This window comes from Mauremys mutica, chromosome 6 (assembly GCF_020497125.1).
Source record: "Mauremys mutica isolate MM-2020 ecotype Southern chromosome 6, ASM2049712v1, whole genome shotgun sequence".
NCBI lineage: Eukaryota > Metazoa > Chordata > Testudines > Geoemydidae > Mauremys > Mauremys mutica.
The window spans coordinates 77,645,057-77,664,582 of record NC_059077.1 but is presented as its reverse complement, the minus strand read 5'-3'; the positions used below and the strand labels follow the sequence as shown (position 1 = coordinate 77,664,582).

The 19,526-nt window shown below is 41.4% G+C and overlaps 1 protein-coding gene across 1 annotated transcript in view; it reads right to left on the bottom strand.

The window, feature by feature from the left end:
* The window catches only part of ADAMTS19 (ADAM metallopeptidase with thrombospondin type 1 motif 19), a 271,068-nt gene extending 267,342 nt beyond the window's left edge, over positions 1 to 3,726 (bottom strand). The window contains exon 1 of the mRNA XM_045022162.1: positions 3,697 to 3,726. Coding sequence (XP_044878097.1) covers positions 3,697 to 3,720 — 24 coding nt within the window. The 5' untranslated portion in view covers positions 3,721 to 3,726. The remainder of the gene's footprint in view (positions 1 to 3,696) is intronic.
* Between the last annotated feature and the right edge of the window lie 15,800 nt (positions 3,727 to 19,526).

Below are 19,526 nucleotides of genomic sequence, written 5' to 3'. Positions count from 1 at the left end.
TAGTTACCTCTTCACATAACACAATAACCAGGGGTCACCCAATGAAATTAACAGGCGACAGATTTAAAGCAAACATAAGGAAATATGTCTTCACACAATGCATAGTCAATCTGTGGAACTCATTGCTAGGGGATGTTGTGAAGGCCAAAAGTATAACTGGGTTAAAAAAAGAATTAGATAAATTCATGGAGGACAGGTCCATCAATGGCTATTAGCCAAAATGGTAACGGATGTAATCCCATGATCTGGGTGTCCCTAAAACTCTGACTGCCAACAACTAGGACTTTATAACTAGCTAAATGCCCTGTTCTAATCATTCCCTCTGAAGCATCTGATGCTGGCCACCATCGGAAAATGGAATACTGGGCTAGATGGAGCATTGGCCTGACTTAGCATGGCCAGTCCTATGTTCTTATATGATTGAGATTGAGAATATAGCTAGTGTTGTCAGGATATCTTAATAGGGTTGCCAATTTTGGTTGGACTTATTCCTGGAGGTTTCATCACTCAGACTCATAGACTTTAAGGTCAGAAAGGACCATTATGATCCTCTAGTCTGACTTCCTGCACAATGCAGGCCACAGAATCTCACCCACCCACTCCTGTAACAAACCCCTGACCTATGTCTGAGCTATTGAAGTCCTCAATTTGTGGTTTAAAGACTTCAAGGTACAGAGAATCCTCCAGCAAGTGACCCATGCCCCACACTGCAGAGGAAGGCAAAACCCCTGCAGGGCCTCTGCCAATCTGCCCTGGAGGAAAATTCCTTCCTGACCCCAAATGTGGTGATCAGTTAAACCCTGAGCATGTGGGCAAGACTCACCAACCAGACACCCAAGAAAGAATTCTCTATACTAACTCAGATCCAACCCTATCTAGTCTTCCATCACAGGCCATTGGGCATATTTACCGCTAATAGTCAAAGATGAATTAATTGCCAAAATTAGGCTATCCCATCATACCATCCATTTCATAAACTTACCAAGCTTAATCTTGAAGTCAGATATGTCTTTTGCCTCCACTGCTCCCTTTGGAAGGTTACTCCAGAACTTCACTCCTCTGATGGTTAGAAACCTTCATCTAATTTCAAGTCTAAACTTCCTGATGGCCAATTTATATCCATTTGTTCTTGTGTCCACATTGGTACTAAGCTTAAATAATTCCTCTCCCTCCCTGATATTTATCCCTCTGATATATTTATAGAGAGCAACTATATCTACCCTCAGCCTTCTTTTGGTTAGGCTAAACAAGCCAAGCACTTTGAATCTCCTTTCATAAGACAGGTTTTCCATTCCTCAGATCATCCTAATAGCCCTTCTCTGTACCTGTTCCAGTTTGAATTCATCCTTCTTAAACATGGGAGGCCAGAACTGCACACAATATTCCAGATGAGGTCTCACCAGTGCCTTGTATAATGGTACTAACACCTCCTTATCCCTACTGGAAATACCTCACCTGATGCAACCCAAGACCACAATAGCTTTAATTAAAGATCAATCTTCAATTCCTGGAGACTCCAGGACAGTCCCGGAGGGTTCAAATATTTGGACTTCCATTAAGTTTAACTTTAATTTTGAATTACTTGGGTTTCTGATGGCTGTTTTATCATCATTACAAGTGGTCTTATAAGATTATTTATCCTTAACTACCGATATATATTTTACCTTATCATCAGCTTATCTTGACTTCACTTCAAGAAGTTTTTGTCTGAGACTATCATTCATTTCAGTCACTATTACCAAAAGCCAACCCTAGCCCTCAATAAGGTAGCTAAAGGAAATGGCTGACTTCCTAACCAACTTCACTACTTACAGCTCTCTCAAGCTTCTCGGAGTTCTCAGGTTCATGAGAATCTAAAACTCCAAGTGACGCCCATGGGTCATGATCCCTGGCAATGTGAACCCACCAGTTTTAGTTTGCACACAGGCCCTATTTAGGATTAGGTCAGTAACCTAAATACACTAAGAATATAAGTGAAGTCCAACATCTGCAATGCCCATGAAAACTCCTTTCAACACCTACATACCAAGAAGAAGCAACTTTTAACCTTTCATTATTATTTTTAAAATCCTCCTTACTTAAATAAAAAATGAAGTTATTTCTCCTCAGAGAAAGACCTTTATTCAAATTTCCCTTACTGAAGTGGATCTGCTTTACATAAAAATATCCCTAGTGCTTTATTTTCTGTCTTGACTGTAATTAATACTGACACATCACATTTACGTGACTTGAGATGGCATTGATATGTTTAAAATAATCAGCTTTCTGTGAAATAGTACCCAGGCAAACCCCAAAATGTCAGAAATGAATTTAATGTATTTGTTAGTGTTCTGATAAGAGCTGCAGTAAGAACTGTGCATTTTTCTGCAAGAGTCATATTCCTGAGGATTCCAGCTGTGGGATACCAGGAACAATTCAGCTGTACAGCTTAATCATATCGAAGTATGTTTGTGGGAAATGCCCTTTTTCCATCTTCAGTCAATTACCATCCCAAACTATTGGATTTCTGCCACAAAAGACATAGTGCATTCAATATCCAGTATTGTTCTGGATTAAGTAAGTTATAACATTTGAAGTCTGCCCTAGGTAGTGCTCAAAATAAACAAATGGAGACCAGGAACAACTGAAAATCTTTCTGAGATGATAAAGACTCTTTTTCTTCAACTACAATTACTTTTTTAAAGTTTTAATGAGTGTAGTGCTTGTAAAAGGTGCTGGCTTGTCAGCATTGGAGACCACAGCTCTCTCTTTGGGGCTTTATTGAAGTCAATAGAAAAACTACTATGGCCATCAAAAGTCTTTGGATCAGTCCTTTAATCTTAGAACTGTGTGATGATGTGTACTCCCCACACTGGCCCTGAGAGGGTTGAATTAGGCCAGGCAGGTCCAATCGACCAGCAAACAGGAGAGATTTAGGCTCTGAGGAGTCCACTAATTGAAAGCAAGCTCACCTGTGAGGGAACAAGTGGGGCTTACATAAAGCCTAGAGATTGGCAACAGAGGATCAGGCTGCAGGGTGAAGAGTGGCAGTCACTTTCTCTCAGGGAAGGAGGGATAGGAATCTCTGGGACCTAGTAGAACCATAGGTGATAGGGATCTGACTAGGAAGAGTGGAAGCAAGGCAGCAAATAGTCCAGGAGTGAGAGCAGTAACATTAGAGAAGCTGCAGACCTGGATTGCTTCATAAAGGACCCTTGACTGGAACACAGAGAAAAGGATGGGCCTGGGTTCTCCTACCAATCACTACAGAGTGGTACTGCCTGGGGCAGTGAATTAGAAGACTGCCTGGGTCATTGCAGGAGTGACAGGGTCAGGGTGGCAGGTGTGAACACTGCCTGATGCCAAATGAGGGAAAGTCGCTGAAGAACTCCATCCTGGAAGGGGAAAACTACCTAGGTTATCTCTACACTACAAAGAAAAACCCATGGCTGACCCATGCCAGCTGACTCAGGCTCCTGGGGATGGGGTGAGGGGCTGTTTCATTGCAGTGTAGGCTTCCGGGCTTGGGCTGCAGCCTGAGCTCTGGGACCCTCTCAGCTCCCATCACCAATGTGAGAAGATATGACTTCTTGAACAAGGTCCCATCAATCACTTCTATAGTGAAGGAGTCATCCTACCCTTCCACAAAGGGAGATGTGGACAATCACCTTCACAATCCAGCAAGTGACCCACTATATACACAGGGTCAATAATTACCTCAGTTAATTCCATGGCTGACATTGGAGCCATTAAAATTTTGAAGCGTCATCATCCATATGGACGCTAAAGTTGCCCAGAACAATCTACCTTTCCACTGTTGGAGAAACAAGATCAGGTTAGCAATTTCCTACAACTGGAAAGTTTTTTAGATGACATAAATCTCAGAAGCTATTTTACATTATTATTTAATTCAAAATTGGAAAAAATCATAAAGACAACTGGACACATAGATGTAATTCTAACCCCACTGAAGCCAAAAGGAGTTTTACCATTGATTTAATGTACCGGGTATCCAGGATTTCACTCATAGTATGGAACATGTACAGAGATATGGAATTGGTTTGTACCACAAAATGATACTATCAATTAAGTTCAAAATATTGTATATATTGCAGTGCTAAGAGATAATTCCTCTTTGAAAGGCTGAGGTCACCTCATTGCTAAAAAGTGTTTATGTATGTCACTACAATGCAAGTGATTTTTTCAGTGAAGTCAATACAGTTATAATAGGTAAACCATCAAGCATTCTAGTAATGTATCAAAGTCCTGGATAATGTGACCTATACGTATTACAGTAATGTTAACCTTAATACTTAGCAGTTGTTATTAACAGCATGACAGAGTACTTAAATTTATCGATAGTCACCTGAGGGTCTTTGTCTTGGACAACTAGGGCACAACTTATGTAGAACTAGAGTCAACTGAACCCCCTATAAAGTTAGTAAATATTGAACAATTCCAATGTTTTTAATGCATCTTATTTATTACACATGTTTCTGCTGTTATTATAATGACCAAGCTGGAAAGTTCTCAGATGTACATAAAAATATCTACAATTTTATTTTATTGATTTCAGAGGGTTTACATTATTTTAACCATGTGCAAAAAGATGCCACAGTGGAATAATCATACAAAACCTGTGTTTATTTATATGGACAAATTAAGTTATATTTTCCAAGAAAGAATGGCATTCCCTCTGGATACACAGAGTGATCTCGGGGTAATGATTAATATCTGTGGAGGGTCTGAGTGCAGATTAGCCATAAGGGAAGGTCCCGGGCTCAGCTCAAAGTCAGGTTCAACTTTGACTTTTGTGACTATTTTTAGAAAGCATTTTTATTAAAGAGAATTGATGTAAGTAGTTTGTTATAAAATGTTCAGTCTATGTCTTCATAATCTTTTGAAGAGATGTACTTCAATTTTATATTTTTAATTTCTTCTTAATTCTAGAACAGAAGCATTCCAATAAATGTAAGAACAATAGCTATGAAAATCAGAATTCAACCAAGTATAGAAAGATTTTAAATGGGTGAAAATGGTATAAATTCTCATCTTTCAAGTATGTATACTGCAAGGCTTTAATGTTTAAAAAGTCACAAGCAAGGTCCAAGAATGCAAACTGAGTTAAAGGTTTTAGTATATTAAGAATCAGAACAGAGACTATGGGCTAAATTTAGCTCTCAGTTACAATGATATCTCAGAACAGAATTTGATGCAACATCATCTATTAAACTACACAAGTTCCCTATTCTGTATCAACAAGCAATACACATTGAAGTTAATGAAAAGATTTCCATTATTTCAGTGGTCATTGTACTGTACCTTACAGGGCTGGAGCCAAGAGTGCAAAATAGCATAGGGGTCCAATTCTACACTGTTTACATCAATAAGAGTTTTGCCAAAGTTTTGTCAATCACTGAAGTGGGCGTAAGATTGAGACAGTCATGTGCATCCATATTCTGTCTGTCAACAGTCTCATGCACATTTTTCTACATGATATAAACATGAATAATCTGTGTGGCACAGAGTGCATGGAACAGAATCCATTTCTGAGGACACGTGTACACAGTCTTGCAGGCTATACCCCCTGAATCCTAGGTCTTACCTGGAAATGTCTTCCCCAAGAATGTTGTGACGAAACACCTACAGTGCAGCCTCTCTGAAGATAATAAGGAAGTCAAAATAGCATTGGACACTTCCACCTCAAATATTTGCTGCTGCTTGTGGGGTTTCTGGGACACACAGTGGTGCCTGCCAGAACATACTCCTTAGGACACATTATAAAAAGTCAGAGCTGTACTAAATTACATACTATCATGGTAAAGAGTGGCAACTAGCTAAGGTTTTAAAACACTTTCCATTATAGCCCTCTAAGATCACATTCATAACTTTATGAAAGTATCGACTTCTGGGCTGAAATTTTCCAACCTTCTTCATTGTCTGAAAGGGACATATCTTTATTTTGTGAGCAACTGAGCACAATCCATTCAGTCACAGAAGAGAGAAATATATGCATATTCCCACTCTAATGTTAATATTAAAACAGGAACAGACATGAACAGAATGAGTCCTGCACCATCCTGAACAGAGGAAACAAATCCTGAATTAGTCTCCAAACTCACTCCCCTCCTGGAGTTTGGCTTCACTTGTAATTAGGGTGACCAGATGTCCCGATTTTATAGGGACAGTACTGATTTGGGTTTTTTTTCTTATATAGGCTCCAATTACTCCCCACCATCCCCATTTTTCACATTTCCTGTCTGGTCATCCTACTTGTAATGCAATAACACAACATAAATCTAAACATAAGCTTCTCTCTTTGATCATCATGATTCAGCAGTAATTCCTCTGAATCTTATTGCAGGGTTATGGCATTTGAAGCCAATGTTTTAACAGAAGAACTCTTCATTTACACAGAATCTGACAATCTACCAGCATATTATAGATTCCAATTAGGTTTTTAAATAGGGAACTCAGGAGTTGATCCCATAGCTATTCCACCTACAGAATTCAAATAGAGTTGCCTGCATGGTTTAATTGCAGGATGCTTTTCTAGCTTATGGTTGGTGGTATGGGTAAAGATCTGAAGCTGAGAGTAGGAGACAAAGGGTGCAGTAACTGTGTTCTTCAAATATCAACAGTTGTGCTATTTATGACTTTTTTTATAGTTATAAAAGTCTGAAATCATATTGAGTGATTCAGTTTGTAAATAAAAGGTAATTTTATTCATGGATATCCCATATTTCAGCATTAATTATTCTATTCTATTACTATTCCTTCAGATCAAATAATAGAATATTCATATTCAGATAACTATTAATAACTCATTAATCACATGCTATAGGAATTGAATGTGGTTTCTGGCCAATGTGAGGAATGCCAGTTGTGATATTTGTAGCTTTGTCAGATGCAGGAGAAATACAGAGAACAGCAACAGGATTTTTACGCTGTAACCATCAATTTGGCTAAAGCCTTTGACACTGTTAGTAGACCTGGACTTTCACAACTATTATGTAAGTTTGGCTGTCCAGAAAAATTCATCAACATTCTGAAGCTATTTCGTAGCAGAATGTTCAGATGATTCTGTGTAGATGGTGTTCTGTCTAACCCATTTCCTATCACTAATGGTATTGAGCAGGTCTGTGTAATTCATCCAAGCCTGTTCAATCTCTGCTACACAGCAATGTTCAGTGACACTACAAGAGACCTGAATGCTGGCATCAAGATATGTTTCCAATCCTCTGGAAAAGTATTTAACCTGAACAGGCAGTGATCTTCCACAAAGGTCTTTAAGGCAATTGTTCATGAGCTGCTGTATGCCGATGACAGTGGCCTAAAGGCACATACTCAAGAAAAGATACAGTTGATTACAGACATATTCACTGAATCTGCTGGAAGGTACTGGCTGACAATCAATCTGAAAAAGTCATGCATCAACTTGCTCCAGGAAAACTTACACGAAACTAATAGTCACCACCAGCAACACGCAGCTGAATGCTGTTGCAGACTTCTGCTACCTTGGCAACACATTGTCAAATGATGCTACTACAGACAAGAAGCTGACAAGTTGAATCAAAGCCATGATAATTTGGCAGGCAGATATTGGCAGCACCACAGTATTAAACTTCAAACCAAGCTAAAAGTCTAAAAAGTGGTTGTGCTGTCCAATTTGTTGTACAGGTGCGACACTTGGACCCGCTACAGGCATCACATCAAGCTTCTAGGTAAGTTCCATTTATGACACGTGCATGCCATACCCTGCATCAAATGGCAGGATAAAGTTACCAATAATGAAGTTTTGAAATGCAGCCTCTCCACAGGGATTGAAGCCATGCTTATCACATCATAGTTACACTGGGCTGGTCATGTGTTGAGGATGAAGGACACAAGAATGCCAAAGCAGTTGCTGTATGGTGAACTGAAAGTGGGTAACTGCATACAAGGCATCCAGAACAAACACTTCAAGGACACACTGAAACATAACTTAAAGTAGTGTAACATGGATGTCGACAGCTGGGAATTGTCAGCAACAGATAGATCATGCTGGCGAGCAACAGTCAATAATGAGGTTACTCGCTTCAGGATTAGTTCCCGGATGGATCTTGAAGCACAGAGGCTGATTTGTAAACAGCAGCAGATTCAGCAAGCACAGGCTGTAATCTCTTCCTTGATATCAAGCTACACATGCAGTCCGTGAAGACAGGACTGCCACTCGTTCATTGGCCTATTTAGCTACAGTCATACTCACAAGATTTAATATTCTCATCAGTGTCATCTTCAGCCATGAAGGACAGCAGCAACATTTAACTGAATGACAGTTATTGTAATTATTTTTAGCCTATAATCTGAAAAATTAATTTTGTTTTAAATACACTCTCAATCATTAATGACCTTTTAAATCCACTTGCAAATGTGATTTATTTCATGTTGTACTGCAGTCAAATTTTATATATATCTATAGAGTGTGTGTAACCATTAGGTTTACAAGTCAGGAAATCTGAATGAATTCACGAGTACTGCTAAGATTACACGCTATATTTAGGATGAAAATCATTGTGTTTAAAATGTAACTGTTTGAGTGTGTAAATGTATTTACACAAATCTTTCTTGCCCATTTTCTTGTTTCTCAAGTGAAATGGAACTGCTGGATTGAAATAGATAGCTGGTATATGCAACTGTTACAGCACATTGCACTTGCAGATGGCAATAAGATACTAAGAGGTTATCTGTGTGTGTACCATATCTTGTCCAAACAAGGCCCTCCATTAGTGAGTCTTGAGTAGAAGGTAAGAATAAAAATGGCAAGGTGAAACTGCGGACAGAAATGATCTAATAAAAGAGTTCATTAAGAAGGTTCAGGCAGTTGCTTTCCAAACCAACACCCTTCTGCAGTTTGGACACAGACACTAATGGACACACTCTAAATTAACTGCAAACATCTAAAACTGTGTGGGCTGAAGGACAGCTCACAGGGCTCATCATAGCCAAGATTAGCAGAGGCTCCCAAAAATATTAAATGAAATCTTTTGTTTTCAGGTCCTAAAAGATTTAAGGTTACAAAGGTTTTTCTTAGAAGCGAATGAGCTCTTCAAAAGGGAGAAATATGTTTATTCCCACTGGCAACTAATAATACCAATGAAATAGATGTGTGTTTTCATTGGGATTTATACCATTTGCTCTAGCATTTATATTATTGGCTTGTACAAAGGAAAGAAATAGTAGCTTGAGCTCATAATATGTTGGGCAAAATATCAAGAAGATTAGGCCACATGTTAGAGTAAACTCTGATGGAAAACATACATTTACTGCAAAGAAATAGTTATGCCAGAAATCTAAGAAATGTTACTGCAAAACAGTGTCTGCCTTGTAACCATCTCTCTCTCACTATCAGATTTTCTTAGCAGGAAGGGGGCTATAACAGAAAGGTCTGAACAGACTACCTTTAAAAGGTTTGAGGAGGCAAAGAAGAAAGGGAAAGAAAGAGAATGGTGGAGGCAGAAATAATCTAGTAATAATACAATAACTGATTTAATAATAATAATGAATATTTTTATCCATCACTGTTTCATAAAATAATTGGTGGCCAAAATATTAACCAAGCCACAGCTTAAAGAAGACCATCACATGTAAAAATTTGGGGAGGAAATGTAAAGATATTGTGACTTCATTTGAGACTCAGTTTAGTAATAATTAGGCTACATCGCTGTTAGTGTACTGGAACGTCACAGGTCTGTTCAGTTCCATTGAGAATTAGGAAAAGGCTCCCATTCTCTGGTGCCTGTGAAAGGCTGACTACATAACTGGGCAGGCTGCATGCCTCACATTCACGGCAGAATTGCTACCTACTCTGGTCACACTTGGCAAATAGGCAGAACTCAAAAAACAGCAGTAGCGTTCTGGAACTTTTTGTTGAAGAAAAATGATGATTGCCCACCTGCTTGTGCAGTCCAAGTTTCCTGCCGGTTTCCTTCAGGATACACTCATTGTCCACCTGCCCCTTCTTCCCCTTCATACAGCTTTCATGGTAGTAACTTTTGGGAACACAGTGGGTGGGGGAGGCGTGAGCTCATGGTGAGCAAACCAATGCAAGATGCAATATTTACTTTCCAGGATTGCTGAGCCAGCTTGAGCACCTGTTGCAGAGCCCAAGTCCATTACTCACCCACACAAGCACTGCTTAACCCTGTGCAACCTCAGTCCCTTAAATATATTTCTGCTCAACAGAATCGTAGGTCCTGTTTCTGACTGCGACTCATAGAATGTAAAGAGGAAAGGTAAGATTCTCCTGATCACTAACAGCTTTGAATGTATGCATTTTGCTTGTTCATGTAACTCATACTGTAGTTAGTATTGAATACTGAAAATATGGCGCTTGCAAGCATATCTTCTGTTCTTGTTATAAATATGTGCAGCTTTTTTTCTGTTGTGTATTTTATTATGAAGCCATTGCTAGTGAGTCTATAGCTAAGGTTGCATTGATATTTTCACTTAAAGCAGGATTGAAGTCCCTCGCTTACACAATTTACTGACTGAATTCCATCTCCAATTTTGGCAAAGAAACTCTTGCAGGTCAAATGATTTCCCATGTAACCATTTCAGTGAAATATTCACTATTTTTTTTCAGAGGATACATTTAAAAAATTGTCGCTTGTTGATATTATGTCCTGTTTTCCATGTATTTCTTTGGGTTTCTCTGACTAAAATGACCACAGACTCTGCAAAATCCAAGTCTCACCCTCCCTTCACTGTCATGATTTTTCAGATGCAGACCACTTTTTAAATTAAACACCCCCCAGCCAAATGCCTGTTTTCCCAACCCTGCTTCTCATCATCTTGATTCTCCCATGCTTCCTCCATATTCCCCTTCAATCCCTATATTCATGGGACACATCATGTAGCACCACTCTGGGATGCTGGGTAGTGGGAGTGGAGGCTGGGCTGAGGAGGCATAGTGGGGTTAGCTAGGATGTAGGATTAGGAGGAAATATTAAGACAAACTGGTGTTTGTGCTGGGGGCACTGGAGTTGGGGAAAGGCTGCATGCTGATGAATCACAGGTAGTTCACCAGATCTCAATTCATTGACTTTAAGGGCAGAAGGGACCATTGTGATCACCTAGTCTGACCTGCACATCACAGAACCACACACACCCATTCCTGTAATAGACCCCTAACTTCTGGCTGAGTTAATGAAGTCCTCTAATCATGATGTAAAGACTTCAAGTTACAGAGAATCCACCATTTTCTCAAATTCAAACCAGCAAGTTATCCGTGCCCCATGCTACAGAGGAAGGCAAAAACTCCCCAGGGTCTCTGCCAATCTGACCTGGGAGGAAATGTCTTCCTGATCCCCAAATATGGCAATAAATTAGATCCTGAGCATGTGGTCAAGACCTACCAGTTAGACACCCGAGAGAGAATTTTCTGTAGTAACTCAGACCCTCCCTATCTAGCATCCCATCTCTGGCCATTGGAGATATTTGCTACTAGCCGTCACCGATTGGCCACATGCCATTGGCCACATGCCATGGCCACATGCCATTGCAGGGATCCTCATCATACCATGCCCTCCATCAACTTATCAAGCTCAGTCTTGAAGCTGGTTAGGTTTTTTGCCCCCACTGCTCCCCTTGGGAGGATGTTTCAGAATTTCACTCTTCTGGTGGTTAAAAGCCATCTAATTTCAAGCCTAAACCTGTTGATGGCCAGTTTACATCCATTTGTTCTTGTGTCCACATTCACATTTAATTTAAATAACTCCTCTTGCTCCCTGGTATTTATCCCTCTGATGTATTTATAGAGAACAATCATATCTCCCTTCAGCCTCCTTTTGGTTAGGCTAAACAAGCCACACTCTTTGAGTATCCTCTGGTAAGGTAAGTTTTCCATACCTCAGATCATCATAGTAGCCCTTCTCTGCACCTATTCTAGTTTGAATTCATCTTTCTTAAAACATGGGAGACCAGAATTGCACACAGTATTCCAGATGAGGTGTCACCTTGTATAATGGTAATAACTCTTCCCTATCTCAGCTGGAAATACCTTGCCTGATGCATCCTTGGATTGCATTAACCTTTTACATGGCCACATCATATTGGCAACTCAGTCACCCTGTGATCAACCAATACACCTAGGTCTTTCTCTTCCTCTGTCACTTACAACTGATATGTCCCCAGCTTATAGCAAAAAATTCTTGTTGTTAGTCCCTAAGTGCATGATCTTGCACTATTAAAATTCCACTCATTTGTATTATTTCAGTTTTCAAGATTATCCATCATCTTGCATGATATTCCAGTCCTCCTCCATATTGGCAATACCTCTCAAATTTGTGACATCCACAAATTTAATTAGCTCACTCCCACTTTTTGTGCCAGGTCATTAATAAAAATGTTAAATAAGATTGGTCCCAAGACCAAATCTTAAGGAACTCCACTAGTAATTTCCCTCCAGGCTGACAGTTCACCTTTCAGTATAACCCATTGTAGTCTCCCTGTTAACCAGTTCCTTACCCACCTTTCAATTCTCATATTAATACCTATCTTCTCCAATGTAACTAATAATTTCCCATGTGGAACTGTATCAAATGCATTCATGAAATCCAGGTAGATTATATCTACTGCATTTCCTTTGTCTAAAAAAATAAAAATAATCAGTTATGATCAAGTTGGTCCAACATGATCTAACTTTTGTAAAATCATGTTTTATTTTATCCCAATTACCATTTACCTCTATGTCCTTAATTACATTCTCTTTCAACATTTATTCTAAGACCTTGCATACAACTGAGGTCAAACTAATGGGCCTGTAGTTTCTTAGATGACTTTTTCCTCTCTCTTAAGAATAGGTACTACATTACCAATTCTTCAGTCATAAGGTGTGACTCCCAAGTTTACAGATTCATTAAAAGTCCTTGCTATTGGGTTTGCAATTCATGTGCCAGTTCCTTTAATATTCTTGGATGGGGATTATGAAAGCCCCCAACTTTGGTCCCATTAAGATGATTGAGTTTGACTTCTACCTCAAATGTGGTAATTTCTGCTTCCATATCCTCATTTCTATTAGCCACCCTGCCATACCCTAAAAGCTCCTCATTGCCTCTTACTGAGGCAAAGTATTCATTTGGGTGTTGGTCCATACCTACATTATCTTTAAGATCCCCCTGATCTTCAGTGTTTAGCAGTCCCACCTTTTTCCTTGTTTTCTTTGTATTAATATGACTAAAGAGACTTTTATTATTGATTTTAGTTGCCTTTGCAAGGTCCAACTCTGCTTGGCTTTTGGCAGTTCTCACTTTTCACTTATACTGTCTGACCTCCAAGAGGTAGCTTTCCTTGCTGATCTATTTTTCATCTTCCTCTCTCAGCCCCCACCCAATCAACCCCCACTTATTTCCTATACACAAACAATTTTCCTTTTCTTCCCTAGTCCTGCAGTATCATGTGTGCACCATGGCCTCCTGTAACCCCATGCCTCCCATACATTTCTCATATGTCCTGCATCAGGTTCCATTCCATAATCTCTCTTACCCTAATGCCCCTACATCCATCCACTGCGAGCCCTTCTCTCTACTGCATTTAGCTTTTAAATCCTCAGGTGTCAGTGTCCATATGTATATCAGCTATAAATGCTGAAAGTGGTTGGGAGAGACCATATGAAGGTTGCAGGAATGTAGCGGGGGAAACCCAAGCATAATGGGGAATTGGCATGGATGGTAAAATGTTTAATGTGTATTTTTAAATATCTATTTTGTTTTTAAACATTCCTATATAATTCATTTATTCATATAAATGAATAAAATATGTTTATGCTCTAATTCATGGCTGCCAAAAAAAATATATATATACACACCTCTACCCCGATATAACGTGACCTGATATAACATGAATTCGGATATAACATGGTAAAGCAGTGCTCCGGGGGGGGGGGAGGGGGAGGCTGTGCACACCATCTGATCAAAGCAAGTTCAATATAACACGGTTTCACCTATAATGCAGTAAGATTTTTTGGCTCCCAAGGACAACGTTATATCGGGGTAGAGGTGTATATAGGGATTGCTCATTCTTAGCAACCAAGCAGACCTTAGTAGCAGAGATGTTTGTTTTGTTTTGTTTTTTTAAATCCCTGCTGCAAAATAACTCTGCACCACCTTTGGAAATGAAAACAAACAAATCCACACCCACCCACCCACCCACGTAAAACATGCTGTTAGGAAACAAAACCAATACACATAAGGTTAATTTCAAATATAAAACTTTTTACAAGATATTATATGTAACCCTTCTGCCCGTGAGAGTTGGCAGCAACAAGGGCCGCGTTCAGTATCTAATGGTTCCGTTTCAATAATGCAATGCAAAACCGTCTCAAGCCCCCACCCAGTGACCTGGGACAATTACATACCACCCCCCTGGGTGCTTCTACGAGGCAATACTTCCTCTCTCGCAAGCACAGAGTCTGAGTGTAACAAAAGCCTTTTAATAAAGGAGGGAAACAATGTGGCCTTATGTTGGGGAAACACCACAAACAGGAGTCCCATAAACCATGAGCAAAAGACCCACCCCCAAGTAAGTCTGGCAGTGTCCTTTTCCCAGGGGCGGCTCCAGGCCCCAGCACGCCAAGCGCGTGCTTGGGGCGGCATGCCGGGGGAGGGGGGGGGGGCGCTGTGCCGGTCGCCGGGAGGGCGGCAGGCAGCTCCGGTGGACCTCCGCAAGGACGCCTGCGGGAGGTTTTTTTAAATCCCTGCTGCAAAACAACTCTGCACCACCTTTGGAAATGAAAACAAACAAAACCACACCCACCCACCCACGTAAAACATGCTGTTAGGAAACAAAACCAATACACATAAGGTTAATTTCAAATATAAAACTTTTTACAAGATATTATATGTAACCGCGGCTTCGGTGGAGCATCCGCAGGCACGCCTGCGGGAGGTCCACCGGAGCCGCGGGACCAGCGGACCCTCCGCAGGCACATCTGCGGGAGGTTCACCGGAGCCGTGGGACCGGCGACCGGCAGAGCGCCCCCTGCGGCATGCCGCCGTGCTTGGGGCGGCGAAATGGCTAGAGCTGCCCCTGCCTTTTCCCCTCAGTTTCTTAAGTCCAGCAACCCAACAGTCACCCCACCCATAGTTTCTGACCTTGGTCAGTGTAGCCCCCAGAGTTCAGAAGTTCATCTGCAGAGTTTACCTCCCAGCCTGGGTGGAAGTCAGGGGAGGTATGGAGGGCATCTTACATGTTCCGCTGCTTGGGTTGATGGCCGATTGCCACGCCTCTCCTTGGGGTTCTGCTGCAGTCTTCACTGCCAGCTACGCCTCTCCACCAGCCACCCTGCTATCCGCTCCTCTCCGCTAGCTGCTCACCAACTTGTCTTCAGCCCCCCCGCCCCCCTTTAACACAGCTCTCAGTGATTTCAGCTCCTACTAACTTCAGTGCTTTAAAGTAAGTTCAGCTCTAAGTGATTTCAACTGTTAGTAAGGGGCCCTCAGTGCTAGCACACTCAGAACCACTAACCCAAAGTAGGTCTAATGCTTAGACCTAGAAATCACTGATTTCAGCTCTACAGAACCTCACAAGACTCTCCACTGAGTGAAAATTAGCTCTATTATACCATGGAAAGAGAAGGACCCAAAGTGGTACTTGGTACCCTCAGAAAGAGCCCATACTACCAAGTACATATACCTGTCCCAGCCACTCTCAACTCACTGGGCTTTGGAACTCATATCCCTTGCCTAGCGAGTGCTGCTTAGTTGAGGGCGAGTCCCTTCATCATAAAATGCCAAGTACAGTTCTACTGTCCTTGATTCACATAACCAGGATAACTCCTGGTTATTACTCCTGCCCCAATAACAAAGAGACTGAGGATCCCACAGCAGCCAAAGTGACCATTTGGGCAAGCAGTTCCTCCATGCTAGGCAGGGTGGGTGTGCCCATGCAAACGAGATCAGCCTATGAAGTCCTTTTCCACAGCTCACCACCAGATGTCAGGGTAGAGCTCATTCTGACTCTGCTTACATATATAAAATGGAAGTGATTAATGACAGTCATTGTATTGCTTGACTGGTAACTAAGATTACCAGACAAGTTATTCTAACTTTTCTGACTTATGCTAGGCTTATGTGTCCTAGCACAATACTTCAATACTAACTTTTAAGATACTCTAAATTTTTTCTTCTTGCTTTACTGCAAAAGTAAACCAAATTATCACTTGCAAATGGTGGATTTTGTGCAAAACTATGAAGCTATTCCCCCACTCTTTAAATCTGTGCTTCATTTTGGTTCATGCTCTTAGACAAAACACAGGACAAATCTTGCTTCCTCCCACCCTCTCATTTGTGTGACTAATACCATTGACATCAGTGAGACTATTTGCATGAGTTAAGTGAGCAGGATTTAGCTCATATTTGGAATCAGCTAAGTGTGTACTGAAAAGAGTATAGAGCTGTTATGTGGTGTGATAGCAATTGAACATGACAGTTATTTTTGCACACTTCTGATAAATGGAACAAAGCCTAAATAAAGTCATTTTATTCTGAGAAAAGTACAAAGCACAAGGGATGAGGGAAGGAATCCACAGATCCAAGATGAGCCTCAAACCCTTCAAACCCATGTAGCTGGCCACTGAGATAAAGGGAGGATTAGTGTACCTATAGGATTGACCCAAAGCTCACTGAAGTCAATAGGAGTATTTCCATTGATTTCACTGGGCTTTGAATCAGAGCCACAGCCCTTGCTCTGTCCTAAGAACTATTATTATTATTTTGTTTATTAACACTTTGAAAGTACTCTGCATTTTCAAATCATTGTACAAATATTGGCTAACTAATCACCATCTCTCCTGTGGGAGCCAGGTACCTCCACTGGCTTCTCCTCTACTATCCCATCAAATTCAAACTTCTTGCCACCACATTCAAAGTCCTGTATAGCTTTCTCTCTCCCTATTTTTCCTTCTTTGCCTTGCTTTTCATCATCTTGCTCTCTCTGCTCTGCCAATTTTCCCAGCTTCATCTACTCATTTGTCAGCTGCTTGCCTAGACACCTCAGAGCCTTCACCCACACTGTGCCCTTCAAACAGTATCTCCCTTCTGAGCTCATTTGCAAGACCACTACTCTGTCCACATTTAAGTCCCTTTTGAAGACCCGCCTCTGGTGTGCTGCCTATGGGAAAGCTGTTATATAAACTGAACAAATTATATATAAATTGGGGGGAGGGGTAACTCTCCCTCCAACCCCTGCCTGCTTGACTGGCTCTCCTTTGATTATGAGTGCCTCAGGGCAAGACTGTGCCTTCATGTCTTGAAACATTGATGCAATCATAAAAGCAAGCATATCTATTTTTAAGGTAAAAGCATTATGGAGAAAACAAAAAATAATAAATACATTTAAAATGCACACTGAACATACCCATCAATCTTATAGGGCCCTAACAGGCTGAAGACTTTTCAATTCTTCCACAAGCATTGGAGCTCGCACTGGACAGAAGGTACTATCCATTTGCTGCATCGGAAAGAAGGCAAGCTCATCCTTTTTCTCTTAGTCTCTGCAAAACCCATCTTGAATCAGTATATTCAAACCACTTCAAGGAGTGGTACCTCTCTAGAGTTGTTTCAGCTCAGTGACTCATCTTAATCACCACCCACTGTTTTTAGTTCCTGTAGGAGCCACGGTAACTCTCCCCCATGGAGAAGAACACAATCGTACAAACTATTCATAGATTTAATACAATATGGTCCCCGGAGATACTGCATGCAATTGCAATATCTGTCACATTTCCCACATTAGATATTGGGGTAAATTGAAGCAAAGAGATAAAGTGGCTTCCCAAAGCAATACAGCAAGTCAGTTGCAAAGGTGCAATTAAAATCTTAGGACTTCCTAGGTGCCAACCTTCTGCTCAGCTCTCTAGACCATGCTGCCACCATGTGGGGTTTGATCCCTCTAAAGGTGATGCGTCGGGGGGGCAAGCAGAGTCAAGTGCATCCCCAGCAGCCAGCACAGGGGGGAGCAGAACAGGCGGGGCCAGAGCCGCTGAGACACTGCTTGCTGCAGCACAACAGCTGCCTGGGAGAATGCTTAGCTGTGGTGGTGGGCTGCCCCCTGCCCAGGTTTGGCTTCCAGGGACAGCAACCAAGTGAACCAGAGGCCTCTCTTCCCTCCAACACCTATCCCCAGAAGTTGAGCCTTGGTAGGGAGCAGGCTGCTGCTGCCACCGCTCCCCAGCCAGGCTTTCTCCCAGGCAGCTGGCTATGCAGCACAGAACAGCGACTGGAAGTGGCTCCATTCTGCTCCCAGCCGGAGCCCAATTGCCAGGGAGAGTAACCGAAAATGCTGGGGGGCGGGAGGGGAGAGAGCTGGAGCAATGGGAGGACAGAGCCCCTCCTGCTCAGCAGGTAACGTAGGTTGGGAAGGGGTGGGGAGAGTACAGGGGCCCCGGGATGGGGGCAGGGCGGAGACACATGGGGCCTCCCCTTTAGCTTGTGCCCTCCAGTATGGGAAGGCACCAGTCATCTAGGCCTCTAGATTTTCATTGTTGGTTAACCCACAGTGCATGCCACCAATACACCCACTTGACTAAAAATGAGGTTAAAAAAAATGAGCATGGAAAAGGTTGCCAAAAAAAAAAAGACAGAAGAAAAGCAGTATTTAATGCAGTATTAGGTTATCTGGAGCTATATGGAATTTTTTAACAAATTGAAGTATGTCCAAAAATAACAGTGCACCCTATCGTGCAAAATCATCACCCTGCCAGTCTATTAAATAAGCATGTGTTAGCTACTAAGGCATGCAATTCCAACCAGCACTATCTTACTATTAGTGAGTCACTGAAGTGCCCAGACTAAGGACAAAATATTTTTCTCTAAGATTGTGTGAATTTGAAAAGTGGCTATTGTTGAACTTCAAATAGTTTAAGTAGTTTTGGATAATTATCTGAACTACTTTAGTGTACAAAGTGGGTTGGAGATCTCACAAAAATGGTCCTTTCAATATTTTCAGTACTTCCAGTTTCCAGTCAAGGTGGGTCCAGATCAAATCACCAAATCTGAACTCACAAACTGTGAAGAAATTTGGGGATGGATCTGGTTCGAATTCTAATTTTGTGGCTTGGGCCCATCTTAAGTTTCCAGCCAGGTCAAAAATTTACATGGATGATATTCTCAGTGGTTCTACTTCTGAAACAGCAGGGAGATGGAGGGATAGCTCAGTGGTTTGAGCCTTGGCCTACTAAACCCAGGGTTATGAGCTCAGCCCTTGAGGGGGCCACTTAGGGATATGGGGTAAAAATCTGTCTGGAGACTGGTCCTGCTTTGAGCAGGGGGTTGGATTAGATGACCTCCCAAGGTCTCTTCCAACCCTAATAAACTATGATTCTATGGAGGGGGGGGAGATGAAGGGGTATGCACAAATGTTGACAAGGTGAGGAGTACAAACTCATTGTTATTTCTGTTACAGTAGGACCTATAGGCCAGAACTAGAGCTGGTTGAAAATCAGAATTTCCATCCCATGAAATATTCTGATATTTTAAAATTTCAGAGATGGGATAAAAAGTCAAAATATT